Below are 17,131 nucleotides of genomic sequence, written 5' to 3' on the forward strand. Positions count from 1 at the left end.
TATAGAGCATTTATAGCCTTGTGTGAGAAAATGCTCTTTAACCTCTAGCAGATTTTTACTGAGGGTAGAGGCATCATCAGAGTGAAGATGGACTTTTTTCTTTCTTTCTTTGTTTTTGGTACCAGCGATTGAACCCAGGGGCGCTTAACCACTGAGCCACATCCCCAGCCTTTTTTACTTTTTCTTTTGAGACAAGGTCTCACTAAGTTGATAAGGCTGGCCTCAGACTTGCCATCCTACTGTCTCAGCCTCCTGACCTGCTGGGATTGCAGGTGTTCGCCTAGCCAAGAGGGATTTTTTTTACAAACAGTATATTATCAGCAGGCACTGAAGCATTTATGTATGTAAACCCAGAAACTTTGAGGATCATAAATTTGAGATCAAACTCAGCAACTTAGTGAGGCCCTAAAGAAATAAGCAAGACCCTGCCTCAAAAAAAAAAAAAAAAAAATACTGGGGATATATAGCTCAGTGGTAAAGTACCCCTGGGTTTAATCCCTAGTACCAAAAACCAAAATGAACAAGCTAACAAAAGACCCCAGTATATTATCATTCCATGCATGAGAGCATGTTTGTTTTTCTAAAGAAATGTTTTTTCTTCTGTAAAAGGAATGCCTCTGAAAGTAGTGCACATCCTTGGTAAGGAATTAAAACACTATGAAAATGAAACTAAAATTTTCTACCCTTGTCACTTATGTTCTCATTGGAGACTAAAGGGCAGTATCACCCGAAGTAGAACTTTAGATAATACCAGTACCTGCGTGATTATTTCAGTTAAAATTCTAAAACTGGGTTTGGGCATACTGGTACACATCTATAATCCCAGATACCTGAAGGCTAAGGCAAGAGAATTTCAAGTTTGAAGGCAGCCTGGGCAACTTAGTGAGACTTTGTCTAGAATGAAAAATAAAAACTGGAGGTGTAGCTCAGTGGCACAGTGCCCCTGGTTCAATCCCCAGTACCACACACACACACACACACACACACACACACACACAAAACAAAACAAAACAAAACAAAAACAAACTAAAACCCTATTTGTTTAGCAAATAATGTTTTGGAGAAGCAGCACAACAATAAATCATATCCCAAAATTACAGCTTCCTGATTTGTCTCCTGATTGGAGGCATAAGTGAACAATGTTTACATGTAGTAGGTTGTAGCTACCCAACTGCCATCTATTCGGTAACATCTCTGCTCACCCACAGCCTTGAGGAAGCGGTTCTTATCTGTTAGCACCTTTATGAAGTCTGAGAAGTTCACCTTCCCATCTCCTGCAACAGAAATATAAGCTCAGAACAAGGATAAGATACAAAAAAATATTAGAATATATATTAATTGTAAAAGATAAAGCACCCTGGACCACTTAATACTTAAAAATCAGAGCATTTTAGGGCTAGAGAGATGCTCAGATAAGCTCTGGTCTTAAAGTCATCGTAGCATCATTACACTAGACTCCTGCAGCCTGCAGAAACAAGGGTGAGTGTAAACACTCTGCCAGGGCTCCCCAGCACTGCAGGCCTGTCCGTTCACTCCTTTTCCAGAGATTTATCATTTTTACAAGGAATTCACCCATCCTCCCACTCCATATCCAGTCCTATTATACTATAAAATATCCAAGCTGTATCCCATTTTTTCTAAAATTAGAAGATTGTGAGGGCAATTAAAGGGGATATGTGTGTATTTCCTAGGAAGAACAGAAAATAAAATTAGGCAGTTAGTGGAAACTAGTGATACCTTAACTGGTGACATTAAATCACACGTGGAACTTGACCGAATGGGCACTGACAGTTGGGTGAGGTGAGGTGAAAGGAGATAATGTGCTGAATATATTTTCCACACAATGTATCAGCTTGGAGTACTAATCCATTAGGTCAGGATATTCAATAAAAATGTGATCTTTATGCTTTAAAAATATCAACAAAAATTCTCTGTCATTTAAAACTCAGTGTAGGTGGATCCTAATGATACAAGGGAGATTTGTACTATTATGACTTAAATGGATTTTCTTGGCATCCTGTCAGTTTTGAAATTGTTTATGCCTCTGTATTTGTTATTTCAAGGTACCTTCCAAAATGAACATCATGAAAGGTAACCTGAATTTGATATTGAGAGAAGATAATCATTGTTAGTTTCCATACAGGATTTTTCAAAAAATAGTTCAGAGGATTAATTTGATTTCATAATTTGTTCACATACCTCTTGATATCTTTACAGGGAAATATATACAGTAGTCCCCCATATCTGCACAGGATATGTTCCAAGACCTCCAGTGGATGCCTAAAACCTCAAATAGTTTATTTTTGGTACCAAGGATTGAACCCAGGGGCGCTTAACCAGTGAGCCACATCCCCAGCCCTTTTGGTACTTTATTTAGAGACAGAGTCTCACTGAGTTGCTGAGGTTGACTTGGAACTCAAGATCCTCCTGCCTCAGCCTCCTGAGCTGCTGGTATTACAGGTGTGCACCACTGTACCAGGCTCCAATAGTTCTGAACCCCATTTATACTATGTTTCTTTCTATACATTTGTACCTATGATAAAGCTTAATTTATAAATTAGGCACAGTAAGAGATTAACAATAATAACTAACATTAAAACAGAATAATTATAACAATATACCACAATAAAAGTTATATGAATGTGGTTTCTTTCTTTAGAAAGAGTCAAGACAAATATACATGTTTTGGGGGATCATGGTTGACCATGGCTAACTGAAACCATTAAAGTAAAACTGTGAATAAAGGTTTTACTTAATTTTGGCAAACAGGGAGATTTATTTCTCCCTTTATCCAGTCAAGTGAGAAAAAAACATATATTTGTAAAAGTCTTTTTTTAAAGTCTTTTATGAGAAGATAATGAGAAGTTAAAATACTCACGATCAATATCTGCACATTTTAATTCATTATAGACATCATGTTTGGTTACATTCATTCCCAATTTAGCTAAAGTGCACATCAGTCCATGTAAATCGATACAGCCAGTTTTATCCTTGCTGAAGAAGTCATAGGCATGATGGAAGGCTGGGGAATGGAATTAAATTATGACAGTTATTTAAGAAATACAAATGCTAATAGGACTAGAACAGACAATACAGCTGATTGGAGATCATGTTCTAGAAAAGTATTGAGAAAAAAATAGGTACTTAATAGACTCTTTTGGGGGTGTATACTGAGGATTAAACCCAGGGGAGCCCTTTATATTTTGAGACATTGCTAAGTGGTTTAGGGCCCCACTAAGTTGCCTAGGCTGACCTCGAATGTGTTATCATCCTGCCTCAGCCTCCCAAATTGCTGGGATTATAGTCCTGTACTACTACAACCGGCTATTACTAGATGTTTCTGACACTGCCCTTCCTTGGAATTTGAAGTGGAGTAAGCTAATAGGTAGAAAACCAAATATGGTAGGTGAGATAATCTTCCAAAGACATCCACACCCTAATCTCTGGAACCTGTGACTACATTACTTTACATGGTAAAAGGGACTTTGCAGATATAATTAAGATAGGTTTATCCTGGATTATCTGAGTGGGCCCAATCTATTTTTTTTTTTTTTTTTTTTTTTTTTTTGCAGTGCTGGGGATCGAACCCAAGGCATTGTGCTTACAAGGCAAGCACTCTACCAACTGAGCTATCTCCCCAGATCGGGCCCAATCTAAATATGTAATTCATTACGGAGTTAGAAGCAAGGCAGATATAGCATAAAAAGTTAGAAATTCAGGCATGTGTAAGACTCCCCCACCATTGCTGGTTTGAAGATAGGGTGTGGGGAGCAACATGGTATGTGACATAGATAGGGGACTAAGAGAGTCTCCCAGTTGATTGGCAGCAAGAAAACTGGGACCTCAGCTCTGCAACTGCAAAGAACTTGTTCTGCCACAAATCTGAATGAGATTAGCAGCAGATTCTCTGGACTCTCCAGATAAGAATCCCTGCATAAGGGGGTGGGGAGGCAACTCAGTGGTAGAGAGCTTGCCTAGCATGGGTTTGATCCCCAGTACGGTAAAAGAAAAAAAGGAAGGTATCCTCCAAAATAAGAGCCCAGGCTGGACAACACCTAAATCTATTTATTTTCCCCCTGTTCCTTCCCCTTTCCTTCCTTCCTCCCTGTCCTGGGAATTGAACCCAGGGGCACTCTACCATGGAGCTGCACCCCCATCCTTTATTTTTTATTGTGAGACAGGGTCTTAGTTGCCCAGGCTAGCCTCAAACTTCCCTTGTTCCTGCCTCAACCTCTGGAGTCTGTGATGACAGGTGTGTACTACCACACCGGATTCAACACCTAAATTTGGAACCTGTAAGACCTGAAGGAGAGAAGCTAGTTAAGCCAGTCAAGCCTATCTGGACTTCTGACCTCCACAACCTGCTGTTTTACGCTATTAAGTGTGTGATAACTTGTTATGATAGCAGTAGAAAACTAATAGATGGAGCTGGACTCAAATATGTGTATATATGTGTTATACAGACCTAAAGTTTTTTCAAAGAAATACTCAAAGCACTAACTGAAGCCAAATTGGGTATGTGTTTTCTAAAATTAATGAATGAAAAAATAAACACAGAACAAAGCATATCCCAAATGGCACCAGAATAGAATTTATTTTGTGTCACATTCAAGTCTCAGCATTTCTATGTACAAGAAGTGATTAATCCCACAGAGATAATGATAACTGCTTTATAACTGTGTGAAAGGATAACACCTATCTCCCTTGATAAAAGATAAACTTCTTTTTATTTATTTATTTGTTTATTTATTTATTTTTATTGTAAACAAATGGGATACATGTTGTTTCTCTATTTGTACATGGAGTCAAGGCATACCATTTGTGTAATTATAAATTTACATAGGGCAATGTTGTTTGATTCATTGTTATTTTTTCCCTTCCCCCCACCCCTCCCCACCCCTCCCCACCCCTCTTTTCCCTCTGTACGGTCCTTCCTTCCTCCATTCTTACCACCTTCCTTATCCCTAACCCTAAACCTATCCCTAACCCTAACACTAACACCTCCCACCCCCCATTATATGTCCTCATCTGCTTATTAGCGAGATCATTCATCCTTTACTTTTTTGAGATTGGCTTATCTCACTAAGCATGATATTCTCCAATTTCATCCATTTGCCTGCAAATGCCATGATTTTATCATTCTTCATGGCAGAGTAATATTCCATTATATATATATGCCACAGTTTCTTTATCCATTCATCAACTGAAGGGCATCTAGGTGGTTCCACAATCTGGTTATGGTGAATTGAGCAGCTCTCAGCAAAGGAAACTCTCAGTAATGTGAAGAGAGAGCCTACAGAGTGGGAGAATATCTTTGCCACTCATACTTCAGATAGAGCGTTAATTTCCAGAATCTATAAAGAACTCAAAAAACTCTACACCAAGAATACAAATAGTCCAATCAACAAAATGGGCTAAGGAAATGAACAGACACTTCACAGAGGAAGATATACAAGCAATCAACAGATATATGAAAAAATGTTCAACATCTCTAGTAATAAGAGAAATGCAAATCAAAACTACCCTAAGATTTCATCTCACCCCAATTAGAATGGCGATTATCAAGAAAGATAAGCTTCTTTAGAGCTGGAATCAAACCATCTCTGACTCACTTCTTCTCATGGCCTCTTTAGCATGTTTTAGGCATACATCTATTCATGCAACTTAGCAACTATTTATTGCATGCTTTCATTGTGCCAGGTACTGCTGCTCTAAGTGCTTAGGATACACTAAAGTTTGAAATAGACAAACATCTCTGTCCTCATATAAATGGAATAAGTAGGTAAATTAGATACCATTTTAGAAGGTGGTCTATACCATGAAAAAAAGAAAAAGTAATGCTGGGTGGGGGATTGGGAAGAAGAGACAGATAGAATTTTGACAAGATTCCCACCTTTTTCTTTTTCTTTTGGTACTGGTTATTGAACCCAGGGGCACTTAACCACTGAGCCACATCTCCAGCCCTTTTTGGGATTTTATTTAGAGAGAGTCTCCTGAGGTGCTTAGTACCTCACTAAGTTGCTGAGATTGGCTTTGAACATGCGTTGTAGGTGAATGCGCTACCACTCAGCCACAACTCCAGCCCCATGCTTGACTTTTATTTGTTATTTTATTTTACTTTTTGTGGTACTAGGGATTGAATCCAGTGGTACTCTACCATTGAGCTACAACCCCAGCTCTTTTTATTTTTTTGCAGGGTCTCACTGAGTTGCTAAGGTTGGCCTTGAACTTGCAATCCTCCTGCCTCAGACTCCCAAATAGCAGAAATTCTTTCAGCTTTTCTACTGCATAATGCATTCCCTTTTATTCTGGGCATTTATAGATCTGTTCTTTCTACCTGGAATTCTCCTCTCTGTGTTCTTTGCCCAATTTATTCCTACTTACCATTCAGCTTTCTCTGGGACTCCCCTTCTCCCTTCATGAGACCAAGTCAGGGAACTTCCTTTTATGCTCCTGTTAAGACTCTATACTTCCATATCATGACTCGTGTCATATTGTACTTAAGTGATTCATTCAACAAATTCATGGTTTAACCATCTGTCTTTACTGTTAGACTTTCTATCAAGGCAGAGACCATGTCTGACTTATTTTATTGTGTTTCTCATGCCTGGCACATTGCTGGTTTTAAATAGGTAATTGTTTAGATGAATGAATTGTAGACAGTGTAGCTCATTTTTTTTATTATTATTTTTTCTTCTCTGAGAAACCTTTGGAACTTCAGTTGTTTATATTGTTCCATTGCTTGATTTACATTTGACTTTGAATTTGTTCTTTTCTATCCCCACAAGTTCTCCTTTGAATTAAAATATTTGGTCAGGATTTTCAAAATTCTGGAGAGATGCCAATTTGAAAACAGTTTCTCTCCAATCCACAAAGAGCTAGGGAGATACTCTACCACCGAGCTACATCCCAGTCCCCACAAAGTTTTTTTTCTTTTCTTTTTTCTGTCTTAAGTCAACAATCCCTGAAATCTCATAGCTCTGTTAAAGAAGAAAGGATCAGACATATTAAGGAGCTGTTGTTTATCCTTTAATTTCTAGGATGATTCTCGTTACCTTCTGTTTGTGAAGGGCTCAACTTCTTTTCTTTGTGTTTTATTTGGCATTGAAGGTATTCTGGTAAATGTTTATCCCTGAAAAGAGATATGAAAAGATTTAGACTTAACACATATGTGAAACCAGCAAATGTTAGTCCTCTCCATCAATCTTTGCTGAATGGAATGACAAAGTATCACAATATATCCAGTCACAGTACCTAAAGGGATCAGTTACTGTCATTTGCCAAGAGCTGCAGCATGGACAGTGAGTACATGTTGGCCACGGAAATATGCACCTTGGTCCTATACTTGCAAATCATCTTCACCTTACTTAAAAAAAAAATCCCATGTTCTTGAACGGGAAACAGAGGCTCAAAGGAATTAAATAAGTTATCCAAAGTCACAGAGGTGGGACAGACCTGAGATTCAAACCCAGGTCTAACTCAAAAGCTCAAGATGATAAACCTTTAATTATTCCTGTTGTTATAAATATGTTATTTAAAATTTTGTAACTAGTGTAAGTCATGTTGTGATGAGTATTCTTATAGAGAAAACTTTGCATCCATGATTATTGCCAGATTGCATTTTTACCACATGTCAGAAAGATCCAGAAAAAGATAGACAAGTATAAAACCCTTTTGGAAAGTCTGGGATGCTGGGTGGCCTTTTCATTTCCTCAAGAAAGTAAAATATGGAAAAAAAGGGAGAATATTAATACTTAGGGGATACTTTATGTACATCTTCAGTAATTTAATTAGGAATATAGAAATTTATTTTGTAAATCTGGATTTATATAATATGGTAAGTCAAATAATTAATCAAATGTAGATTAATAGTAAATTAAAATAACTATAATTTTATAAATTTATTTTATTTAATACTAATAGAACCAAAAGTTCAAAAACTATGGAATCACTTGGTTTTTGTAGTTTTGTAAGAAGTAGTTAAAGAAGTGAAATGAGAGACTAGAGGACGATGGAGGAAGCCCTGGCAGCCATGGGAAGGCGACCGGGCTGGGGGAAATACCTGAATATGTGGAATCCCAGTGCTGGGCACCCAGGGCCAAATCCGTTATCCCCCAACATCGGGGAACCCTGGAAGTTCCAATCTTGGGCATCCTCCTACCGCATCCACCACCTATCAATCCAGCCTTTCCTCCTTGCCCCTGACCCACTCCCCAGGGGATGCCAAATTTTCCTCCAGGGGGTCCCCTTATCCTCTGCCGTAGCCAGGATATCCAGTACACAACCCTCAGGTCCCTACTCTCCTCCACATGTGCCATCTGCTCCTGTCCTGCCTCCTGTGAACCCCATGGCTCCTGCAGGTAGGCCAGGAATGATAACAGACAAGAAGATGTGGAAGGAAATGAAGAAAGCTCATAAAAAGATGCACAATCACCACAGGCATGGCAAGAATTCCTCCTCTTCCACACTGCAGTGACTGACTGAATAAGGGCCTGGACCCTCTTCTCAAGTCTCGCCAGTTCTGCTTTCCCATCAAGCTTCAGCTGCTGTGCTGTATTAACCCCTGTGCTCCCTCCCTATCCTGCCCCACGCAAGCCTTAGTCGGTTGGGGAAATGGGGAGAGGATTGCCATTGGCTTGTAAAGGCAGCCTTCTCATTGCATGATAGATCTTACATAGCTGAAGAGTTTAGCAGGGAAGCTGAATTTTGAAGTTGGTGAGACCTCTGAGCTAGATGATGAAGATAAGTTTAAATTCTGTAAAATGTGATCTTTTAAAATTTCCTTTTGTAATATGGGTAGTTAGGAGGGTTTGTGGAAATTTTACTATGATTAAAACCTGTACTTTTTTTGTAATACTGGCACACTGCAGTGATTTAGTGCATATATTTCCCACAGACCTCTTACTGATTGTGCTAACAAGCAAGGCTGCTAGGAAGTAGAGTCCATTTGGCTGATGAGCTCTAACTGCCCTTTTGTAAGCTAATGTCTACTCCTTAGCTCAATATGCTATCTCGGGTCCTACTCTCATTCTCCAGCTCTGGGTCCAAATAAAACTATTTCTCCTGGAAAAGAAAAAAAAAGTGAAATGAGAAAAAAAAAAAAAAAAACAATAAAAAAATAAAATTATTGCAGTTTATTAATTTAGTATCCTGTATAGAGTATCTATTAGATTCAACTCATTTTCATAGAGGGACCTGGGAGAAAAGGAAGTGACCAGCTTTTATTTATTTGCATTGCTGGAAATCAAGTCCAGGGCCTCTCTGCTAGGTTAAGTGCTCTCCCACTGAGCTACACCCAGCCAGATGTGATTTTGTTTTTTTTTTGTATTTTGGCAGTCCTGGTTATTGAAACTACCTCTGAGCTATATCCCTACCTCTTTTTCAAATTTTGAGACAGGGTTTTGTTAAGTTGCCCGGGCTGGCCTTGAACTTGTGATCCTCCTGCCTAAGGCTCCCAAGTAGCTGGAATTTTAGGTATATACTACTACATCTGGCAATATTGATTTCTTCTGAGATGTTTTCTGTTTATCATCTACTTCTAAAATTCTAAAGACTCTTAGATTATTTTATATTTATTTTGTTTCTAAATATAAACATTTCTTTTTTATTATTATATTTTTTTAGTTGTAGATGGACACAATAGCTTTATTTTATTTATTTTTATGTGGTGCTGAGGATTGAACCCAGTGCCTCACATGTACAAGGCAAGCACTCTACCACTGAGTTTATATATAAGAATATAAATGTATTTCTTTTGGATGATGTAAAATATGTGGCAGACCCAGAAATATGATGTTCTTTTCTTTTTTTTTTTTTTCTTCCTTTTTTTTTTTGGCAGTACAGGGGATTGAACCCAGGGTCTTGTGCTTTCAAGGAAAGCACTCTACCAACTGAGCTATCTCCCCAACCCCTATGATGTTCTTAAAAATTCAGAGGAAAGTAGAATGCCAGGCAGTCTAAATTTTTTTTTTCTTTTTTGGTATTGGGATTGAACCCAGGGTCACTTAACCACTGAGCCATATCCCCAAACCTTTTATTTATTTTTATTTATTTATTAGATTAACTTTTTAAAATTAAATTAAATTTTTAAAAATTTCTACAGACTGCATTTTTATTCCATTGTACACAAAGTAGGTACAAATTTTCATTTCTATGGTTGTACACAATGTAGATTCACACCATTCATGTAATACATATACATAGGGTAATATTGTCTGTCTCATTCTACTATCTTTCCTTCCCCCACCCCTCCCTTCCCATTTTCCTCTACACCATCCAAAGTTCCTCCATTCTTCTCTTCCCCCCCCCCCCGCCCCCCGCAACACCCCTCGTTATGTATCATCATCCACTTATCAGAGAAAACATTCAATCTTTGGTGTTTTGGGCTTGGCCTATTTTACTTAGCATGATATTTTCCAACTTCATCCATTTACCAGCAAATGCCATAATTTTATTCTTCTTAATGGCTGAGTAATATGCCATTGTGTATATATACCACAGTTTCTTTATCCATTCATCAATTGAAGAGCATCTCAGTTGGTTCCACAATTTAGTTATTGTGAATTGAACTACTATGAACATTGTTGTGGCTACATCACTGTAGTATGCTGACTTTAAGTCCTTTGGGTATAGGCCAAGAAGTGGGATAGCTGGGTTAAATGGTGGTTCCATTCCAAGTTTTCTAAGGAACTTCCATAGTGCTTCCCAGAGTGGCTGCAAATATTTGCAACTCCATCAGCAATGTGTGAGTGTGCCTTTTCCACCACATTCACACCAACACTTATCATTGCTTGTGTTCTTGATAATAGACATTCTAATTGGAGTTAGATGAAATCTTAGGGTAGTTTTCATTTGAATTTCTCTAATTACTAGGGATGATGAGTATTTTTTCATAAATTTGTTGATCACCTGTATATCTTCTGTGAAGTGTCTGCCCAGTTCCTTAGCCATTTATTGATTGGGTTCTTTGTATTTTTGGTGTAAAGTTTTTAAAGTTCTTTATAAACTTTGGAGATTAGTGCTCTGTCTGAAGTGTGTGTGGAAAAGATTTTCTACCATTCTGTAGACTCTCTTTTCACATTATTGATTGTTTCCTTTGCTGAGAAAAAGCTTTTTAGTTTGAATCTATCCCATTTATTGATTCTTGCTTTTATTTCTATGAGGGTCTTGTTAAGGAAGTCTGGTCCTAAGCCAACATGATGGAGATTTGGGCCTACTTTTTCTTTACTTTTTCTTTACTTTTCTGTTTGGTGAGGGGTCTCATGTCTACTTCGGAGGTTCTTAATCCATTTTGAGGTGAGTTTTTGCAGGGTTAGAGATAGGGGTTAGGTTTCATTTTAATGCATATGGATTTCTAGTTTTCCCAACACTTTGTTGAAGAGACTATCTTTCCTCCATTGTATGTTTTTGGGACCTTGGTCTAGTATGAGATAACTGTATTTATGTGGGTGTGTCTCTGTGTCCTCTATTCTGTACCATTGGTCTACCTGTCTATTTTGGTGCCAATACCATGCTGTTTTTGTTACTATTGCTCTGTAGTATAGCTGAAGTTCTGGTATTGTGGTACCACCTGCTTTGCTCTTCCTGCTAAGAACTGCTTTAGCTATTCTGGGTCTCTCATTCTTCCAAATGAATTTCATGATTGCTTTCTCTATTTCTATGAAAAATGTCATTGGGATTTTAATTGGAATTGCATTGAATTTGTATAGCACCTTTGGAAGTATGGCCATTTTGACAAAATTGATTCTGCCTGTCCAAGAACATGGAAGATCTTTCCATCTTCTAAGGTTTTCTTTAATTTCTTTTCTTTCTGTAGTTCTGATTGTAGAGCTCTTTCACCTCTTTTGTTAGATTGATCCCCAATTATTTTATTTTTTTGAGACTATTGTGAATGGGGTAGTTTTCCTAATTTCTCTTTCAGAGGATTCATCACTTATGAATAAAAATGCATTAGATTTATGAGTGTTGATTTTATATCCTCCTACTTTACTGAATTCATTTATGAGTTCTAGAAGTTTTCTGGTGGAATTTTTTTGATCCTCTAAATACAGATCACAAGTTCAAGTTCACAGCCAGCATTCGCAACTTCATGAGGCCCTGTTTCAGTATTTAAAAAAAAAAAAAGACTGGGGATGTAGCTCAGTGGCAGAATGCTTGCCTAGTATACAATTCCCATTATCTCAAAAAAAGAACAAAATAATCTGTCTTCAGTTCACATATTTTGCTTTATAACTGAATTTGTTACAGAACAGATACTTAAAGAACATTCTAACTTGTCTAGTCATAGCCTTTATGGGTATTTAATATAGTCATCACCTTAATAATTTATTACATATTAATACCTTAATTACTTACCTCTTGCTGTGGAACACAGGTACTTTTAAGGGATTCAGCTTAAGTTTTGTTTTAACTTCTGAAACTGCCATTTGGTCAGTGACTCCGTCTGGAATTCAGAAGACAAGGATTAACTCACAGATTATTTATATTCTTTTGCAACTTCCCTAGCTCAAGTCCTGGCATTTAAAAAATCTAGGACTTTAAGGAATGAGACTAGACTTATGTGCAAAGTTGGAGGGTCATGTGGAAGGGTCCCTTTTGTTGTTGCTAGATCTCTAAGCAAAACTTCTTGCCATTACTCCCCCTTTCAAATACTATCATTCTGATGCTATATAAAAATAAATGCTGCCGGGTCCAGTGGTGCACATCTGGAATCCAAGTGACTCGGGAGGCTGAGGCAGGAAGATTGCAAGTTCAAGGCCAACTCAGTAACTTGTGAGGCCCTGAGCAACTTATTGAGACCCTGTCCCAAAATAAAAAACAAACAAAAAAAGGGCTGGGGATGTGTCTCAGTGGTAAAGACCTCTGGGTTCAATTCCCAGTACCAAACATACAAATAAATATTAAGAGAAATAAACCAATTACACAAATCAAATACTGTATGTTTTTAATTATTTGTGGGATCTAAAATAGTTATACAAAAGCAAAGAGTAGAATGTTGGGAGAAGGGGATATGAGATATTGGTCAAGAGGTACAAAGTTTCGGTTATACAAGGTGAGTAAGTTCTGAAGCTCTAATGTGTGGTGACTGGAGGTGATAATACTGTACTGTATACTTGAAATTTGTTAAGTATGTCCTTAGTGTTCTCACTCTCCTGCCAGTGGACTATGTGAGTCGATAGATACAGTAATCATCTTGATTGTAGTGACTATTTCACAATATATATATATATATATATATATATATACATATATATATATTTATAAAACCATCAAAGTTGTACATCATAAATACTAAAAATGGGGTCACAGTGATGCAGATAAAAGTATCCTAGAAATATGTGGAAGAAGTTATTTAAAGACAAAATTTATTTATGAAACCAGAACATTTCATTTCTTAATTGACCAAGAACAAAATGTTACAGCATTTCTAAAATATTTGCCCACTTGTTTCTGTTTTTAGATATGTCTGGTAGTAAGTAGATTTTCCCAGGGTTTTTTCCCATTGCCCTGTTGATTCTCATGAACTCACTGGTCTTTCTGAACAGTAGGAGCAGGTAAGGGATACGGTGCTATTTGTGACCTTAGGCCCTCTTGTATGGACTCTTTCACTGCTATGGCCTCCCTAGTCCTCCCTTTCCACTTCTGCATAGTTTGAGACACAGGGTCTGTGGACCAGGAGCTAGTGGGTAGGGTTTTTCCTTGTATTATTTTTATTGCTCCAGTAGAGTATATCAGGTGGTTCATTGATAAGATAACTGGGTTTCTAACTTAGGAATAATAAATAAGAATACTACTTTTAAACTATGAAAAAATTTCTGAAAGTTGGGTTAGAATTGATCTTTCCCAGGTCTTCACCTCAGAATCTGGAAAGCAGTTGTTTCTATACCACTCAATTACACATGTTCAGAGTCTAGAAACATACCACAGAGCTGGAACTCCAGAGATGCTCAACGATTTAGGTACTTGAAAGGTGCTGTGAAATCATCCTCATGGCTCAAAATAATCATTACTTTAAAAAAAAATCTTTGATCTCTTATAGAGATAATAGATTTTTTTAAAAAAGGACTCAGCATAGAATCATACAAAATCCTGATATTTACTATTTTTAGACTGGGCTACTAACCACTTTGGGGCTTCAGTCAGATCAAGAATCCAATAAAGGGTTTGTTCCATCACACGACTGTGACCTCATTCAGTGCTCAGGCCCAGGCCAGGGAGAGAATGGGCCACAAGCTTCTTCCAGAGTTAGAGCGTTAACACAATTAGTGTTTGCAGTGGGGTTCACTCAGCACCCTTGGGGTACGTGACAGTGTGAATTACAGAATCAAAACATTTTGACATTGTTGAGGTTTCAGGGAAGGGGAAGCTTTTTTGTTTTAAATTTCATATTGGTATATTTTCATTAGTAAGTTGAAAGTTGTTCAAGTTAAACATTTTATCCAGGTGCCTTGACTGGATGGTGATTAAAAAGGATTTCGGGGCTGGGGAGATAGCTCAGCTGGTAGAGTACTTGCCTTGTAGCACAAGGCCCTGAGTTCGATCCCCAGTACCGCAAAAAAAAAAAAAAAAAAAAAGGATTTCATTGTGTAAGCCTAGAAAGAGAGGGAAAAAATCAATCTCTCATAGACTTGTAGTTTTTAATATTAGTAGGAAAACTGACTAAAAAAAAAGCAATTAAAGCAAAGTTTGTGTTGAGCAGAAAGCATGATATTCACAGTCTGAAGTGCTCCAGCACAGGAGTAGGAGTGTCTTTAGTCTATTACAGCTAAACAAAGCCTCCAGTGGCACCGAGGTTTAGTTAGTGTTAGAGTGGGACTTTCAAAAGTGCCCTAGGCTTCACTTAGTGGCAATGTTTCTAGGAGTTTCCTACTCCTGCTGTGGGAGTTTATTCATTATGAATATAATTTGACTTTACCAAGGTCTTCTCAGACTTGGTACATTGCCTCTCATTCTGGTCAGGAACAGAAAAGGAAAGAAAGGAAAGGTTTAATTTATAAATTAATTCAACAAGTATTTACTAAGGGCTCACTATATTAAAGGCTACCAAGATTTAAAATAGGGATAATGACAGTTCCTATCTGAAGTGGTTGGTGAGAAGTAAAATTTTATATTTTTTAAGAGCTAGTGATCACTATATTTCCCAGAGGGCCTCAAATTCCTGAACTGAAGTGATCCTCCTGCCTCAGCCTCCTTAGTACCTGGCATTATAGGTGAGGTTACTGCACTCAGCTAGAAGTAAAATTTCAAAATTATGATTTACCTTTAACTGTGGTAGAATACATATCACATAAAATTTATCATCTTAATTTTTAAGTGTATTACTATCATTAAATATGTTCACTTTGTTGTGCAACCAATCTATGGAATGTTTTCATCTTGTAAAACTGAAACTCTATACTCATTAAATAATATCTCCTCGTTTTCCACTTCCACCAACCCCTGGTAACCACTACACCTTTTTCTTTCCATGAATTCAGCCACTCTAGATATCTCATATAAGTGGAATCATATGATGTTAATCTTTATTTATTTATTTATTTTTGTACTGGGGTTAAACTAGGGGCGCTTAACCACTGAGCCACATCCCAGCCCTTTTAACTTTTTATTTTGAGTCAGGGTCAGTGAGACTAAGTTGCTGAGGCTGGTCTTGAACTTTATTTTCTTTCTTTCCTTTTTAGTTTTGAGTACTTTTTTATTCTTAAAATGTTTTTATTAGAGCTTTGTACATAGTAATTTGGCTTCATCTGGACAAACTCATACATGCATGGAATTCAATTTCAGTTCATGATCCCCCCTTTTGCTGTCCCTTTTCCCTTCATTCTCCCTCCCCTCTCCTATTTTTCTTCCTCTACTGGACTTCCTTTTACTCATCTATTTACTTATATTTGATTGGTTCTTTCTACCTGTGCATAAAAGTGAAGTTCCTTGTCATATATTTATATATGCATATGACATGATTTTTTAAAGAATTCATTCTGCATTAGTTCTCCTTACCCATCCCTCCATTCTCTCAATTTCCTTCTTTTACATTACCAATCTTCCCTTTATCTTTCTTATCTTGTCCTTCCCTTCCCTTTTCCTTTTACTCTAGTTTCTGCATATGACAGAAACATTTGCTTTGAGTTTCTGAATTTGGTTTATTTCACTTAGCATGCATGAGATTCTCCATTTCCATTCATTTACCAGCAAATGCCATAATTTCATTCTTTCGTGCATATATATATGTATATATATATACATACAATGAATATATATACAAAAAAATTATATATATACAATTTGTGTGTATATATACATACACACATATATATACAAAAATTCATTGTATACCACAATTTATTAATGCATTCATCTATTGATAGGCATCTGGGTTGATTCCATAATTTAGCTATTGTGAATTATGTTGCTATAAACATTGATGTGGCCATCCCCAGCACCTTTTAAATTTATTTTGAGACAGGATCTCACACAGTTTCCCAGGCTGGCCTTGAACTTGCTATCCTTCTTTATTAGCCTCCTGGAGTTGCTGGGATTATAGGTATGTGCAACTACACCTTGATTATTTCTGGAATTTTCCATTTAATACTTTGGCCTACAATTGACTGCAGGCAACTGGAGCTTCGGAAAGTACAACTGTGGAAAAGGGGGAATATCTGTATTTGTCTCTATTATTGAGTTATAAAGGATCTTTATGTATTTTAGATACTTGATCCTTGTCAGTATATCATTTCCAACTATTTTTTCCTATTTTGTATACTGTATTTTCACTTTGATTGTGTTCTTTCAGCTACAAATTAGTCCTAGAATTTTATTTTATTTTTTAAATAATTTAATATTTATTTTGATGTTGATATAGTAACAACAAAATAATGCTCAATAAGTTACACAACTATTTTCTAAAAACACTGCAAAAAAGGAAGGATAAAACAGTAGGAATGACATCATGAATTTAATACTCAAAATTTAAAGTATAGTCATTTATCTTTTAAACAGAGTTGAACTGATGATTTCTACATGAACAAAAACATTTAAAATATAGAAATAGTCTTTCTTAATAATGTACTAGGTACTATCTAAAGGCTCAATTTTATTGCACACTTTGGTTTAAGCTTATTTGATCATGTACCATGCA

General features: G+C 37.0%; 1 protein-coding gene and 1 pseudogene across 1 annotated transcript in view; one reads left to right on the forward strand and one right to left on the reverse strand.

Annotated features, from left to right (window-relative positions):
• Efcab3 (EF-hand calcium binding domain 3) overlaps positions 1–12,425 on the reverse strand; it is a 29,447-nt gene extending 17,022 nt beyond the window's left edge. Inside the window, exons 1-4 of the mRNA XM_047546544.1 lie at positions 12,355–12,425; positions 7,056–7,132; positions 2,879–3,022; positions 1,203–1,274 (exon numbers count right to left, since the gene is read on the reverse strand). Coding sequence (XP_047402500.1) covers positions 1,203–1,274; positions 2,879–3,022; positions 7,056–7,132; positions 12,355–12,425 — 364 coding nt within the window. The remainder of the gene's footprint in view (positions 1–1,202; positions 1,275–2,878; positions 3,023–7,055; positions 7,133–12,354) is intronic.
• On the forward strand, positions 8,069–8,476 carry LOC124981066 (proline-rich protein 13-like; annotated as a pseudogene).
• Positions 12,426–17,131: the final 4,706 nt, after the last annotated feature.

Source organism: Sciurus carolinensis, chromosome 3, assembly GCF_902686445.1.
Source record: "Sciurus carolinensis chromosome 3, mSciCar1.2, whole genome shotgun sequence".
NCBI classification, from domain to species: domain Eukaryota; kingdom Metazoa; phylum Chordata; class Mammalia; order Rodentia; family Sciuridae; genus Sciurus; species Sciurus carolinensis.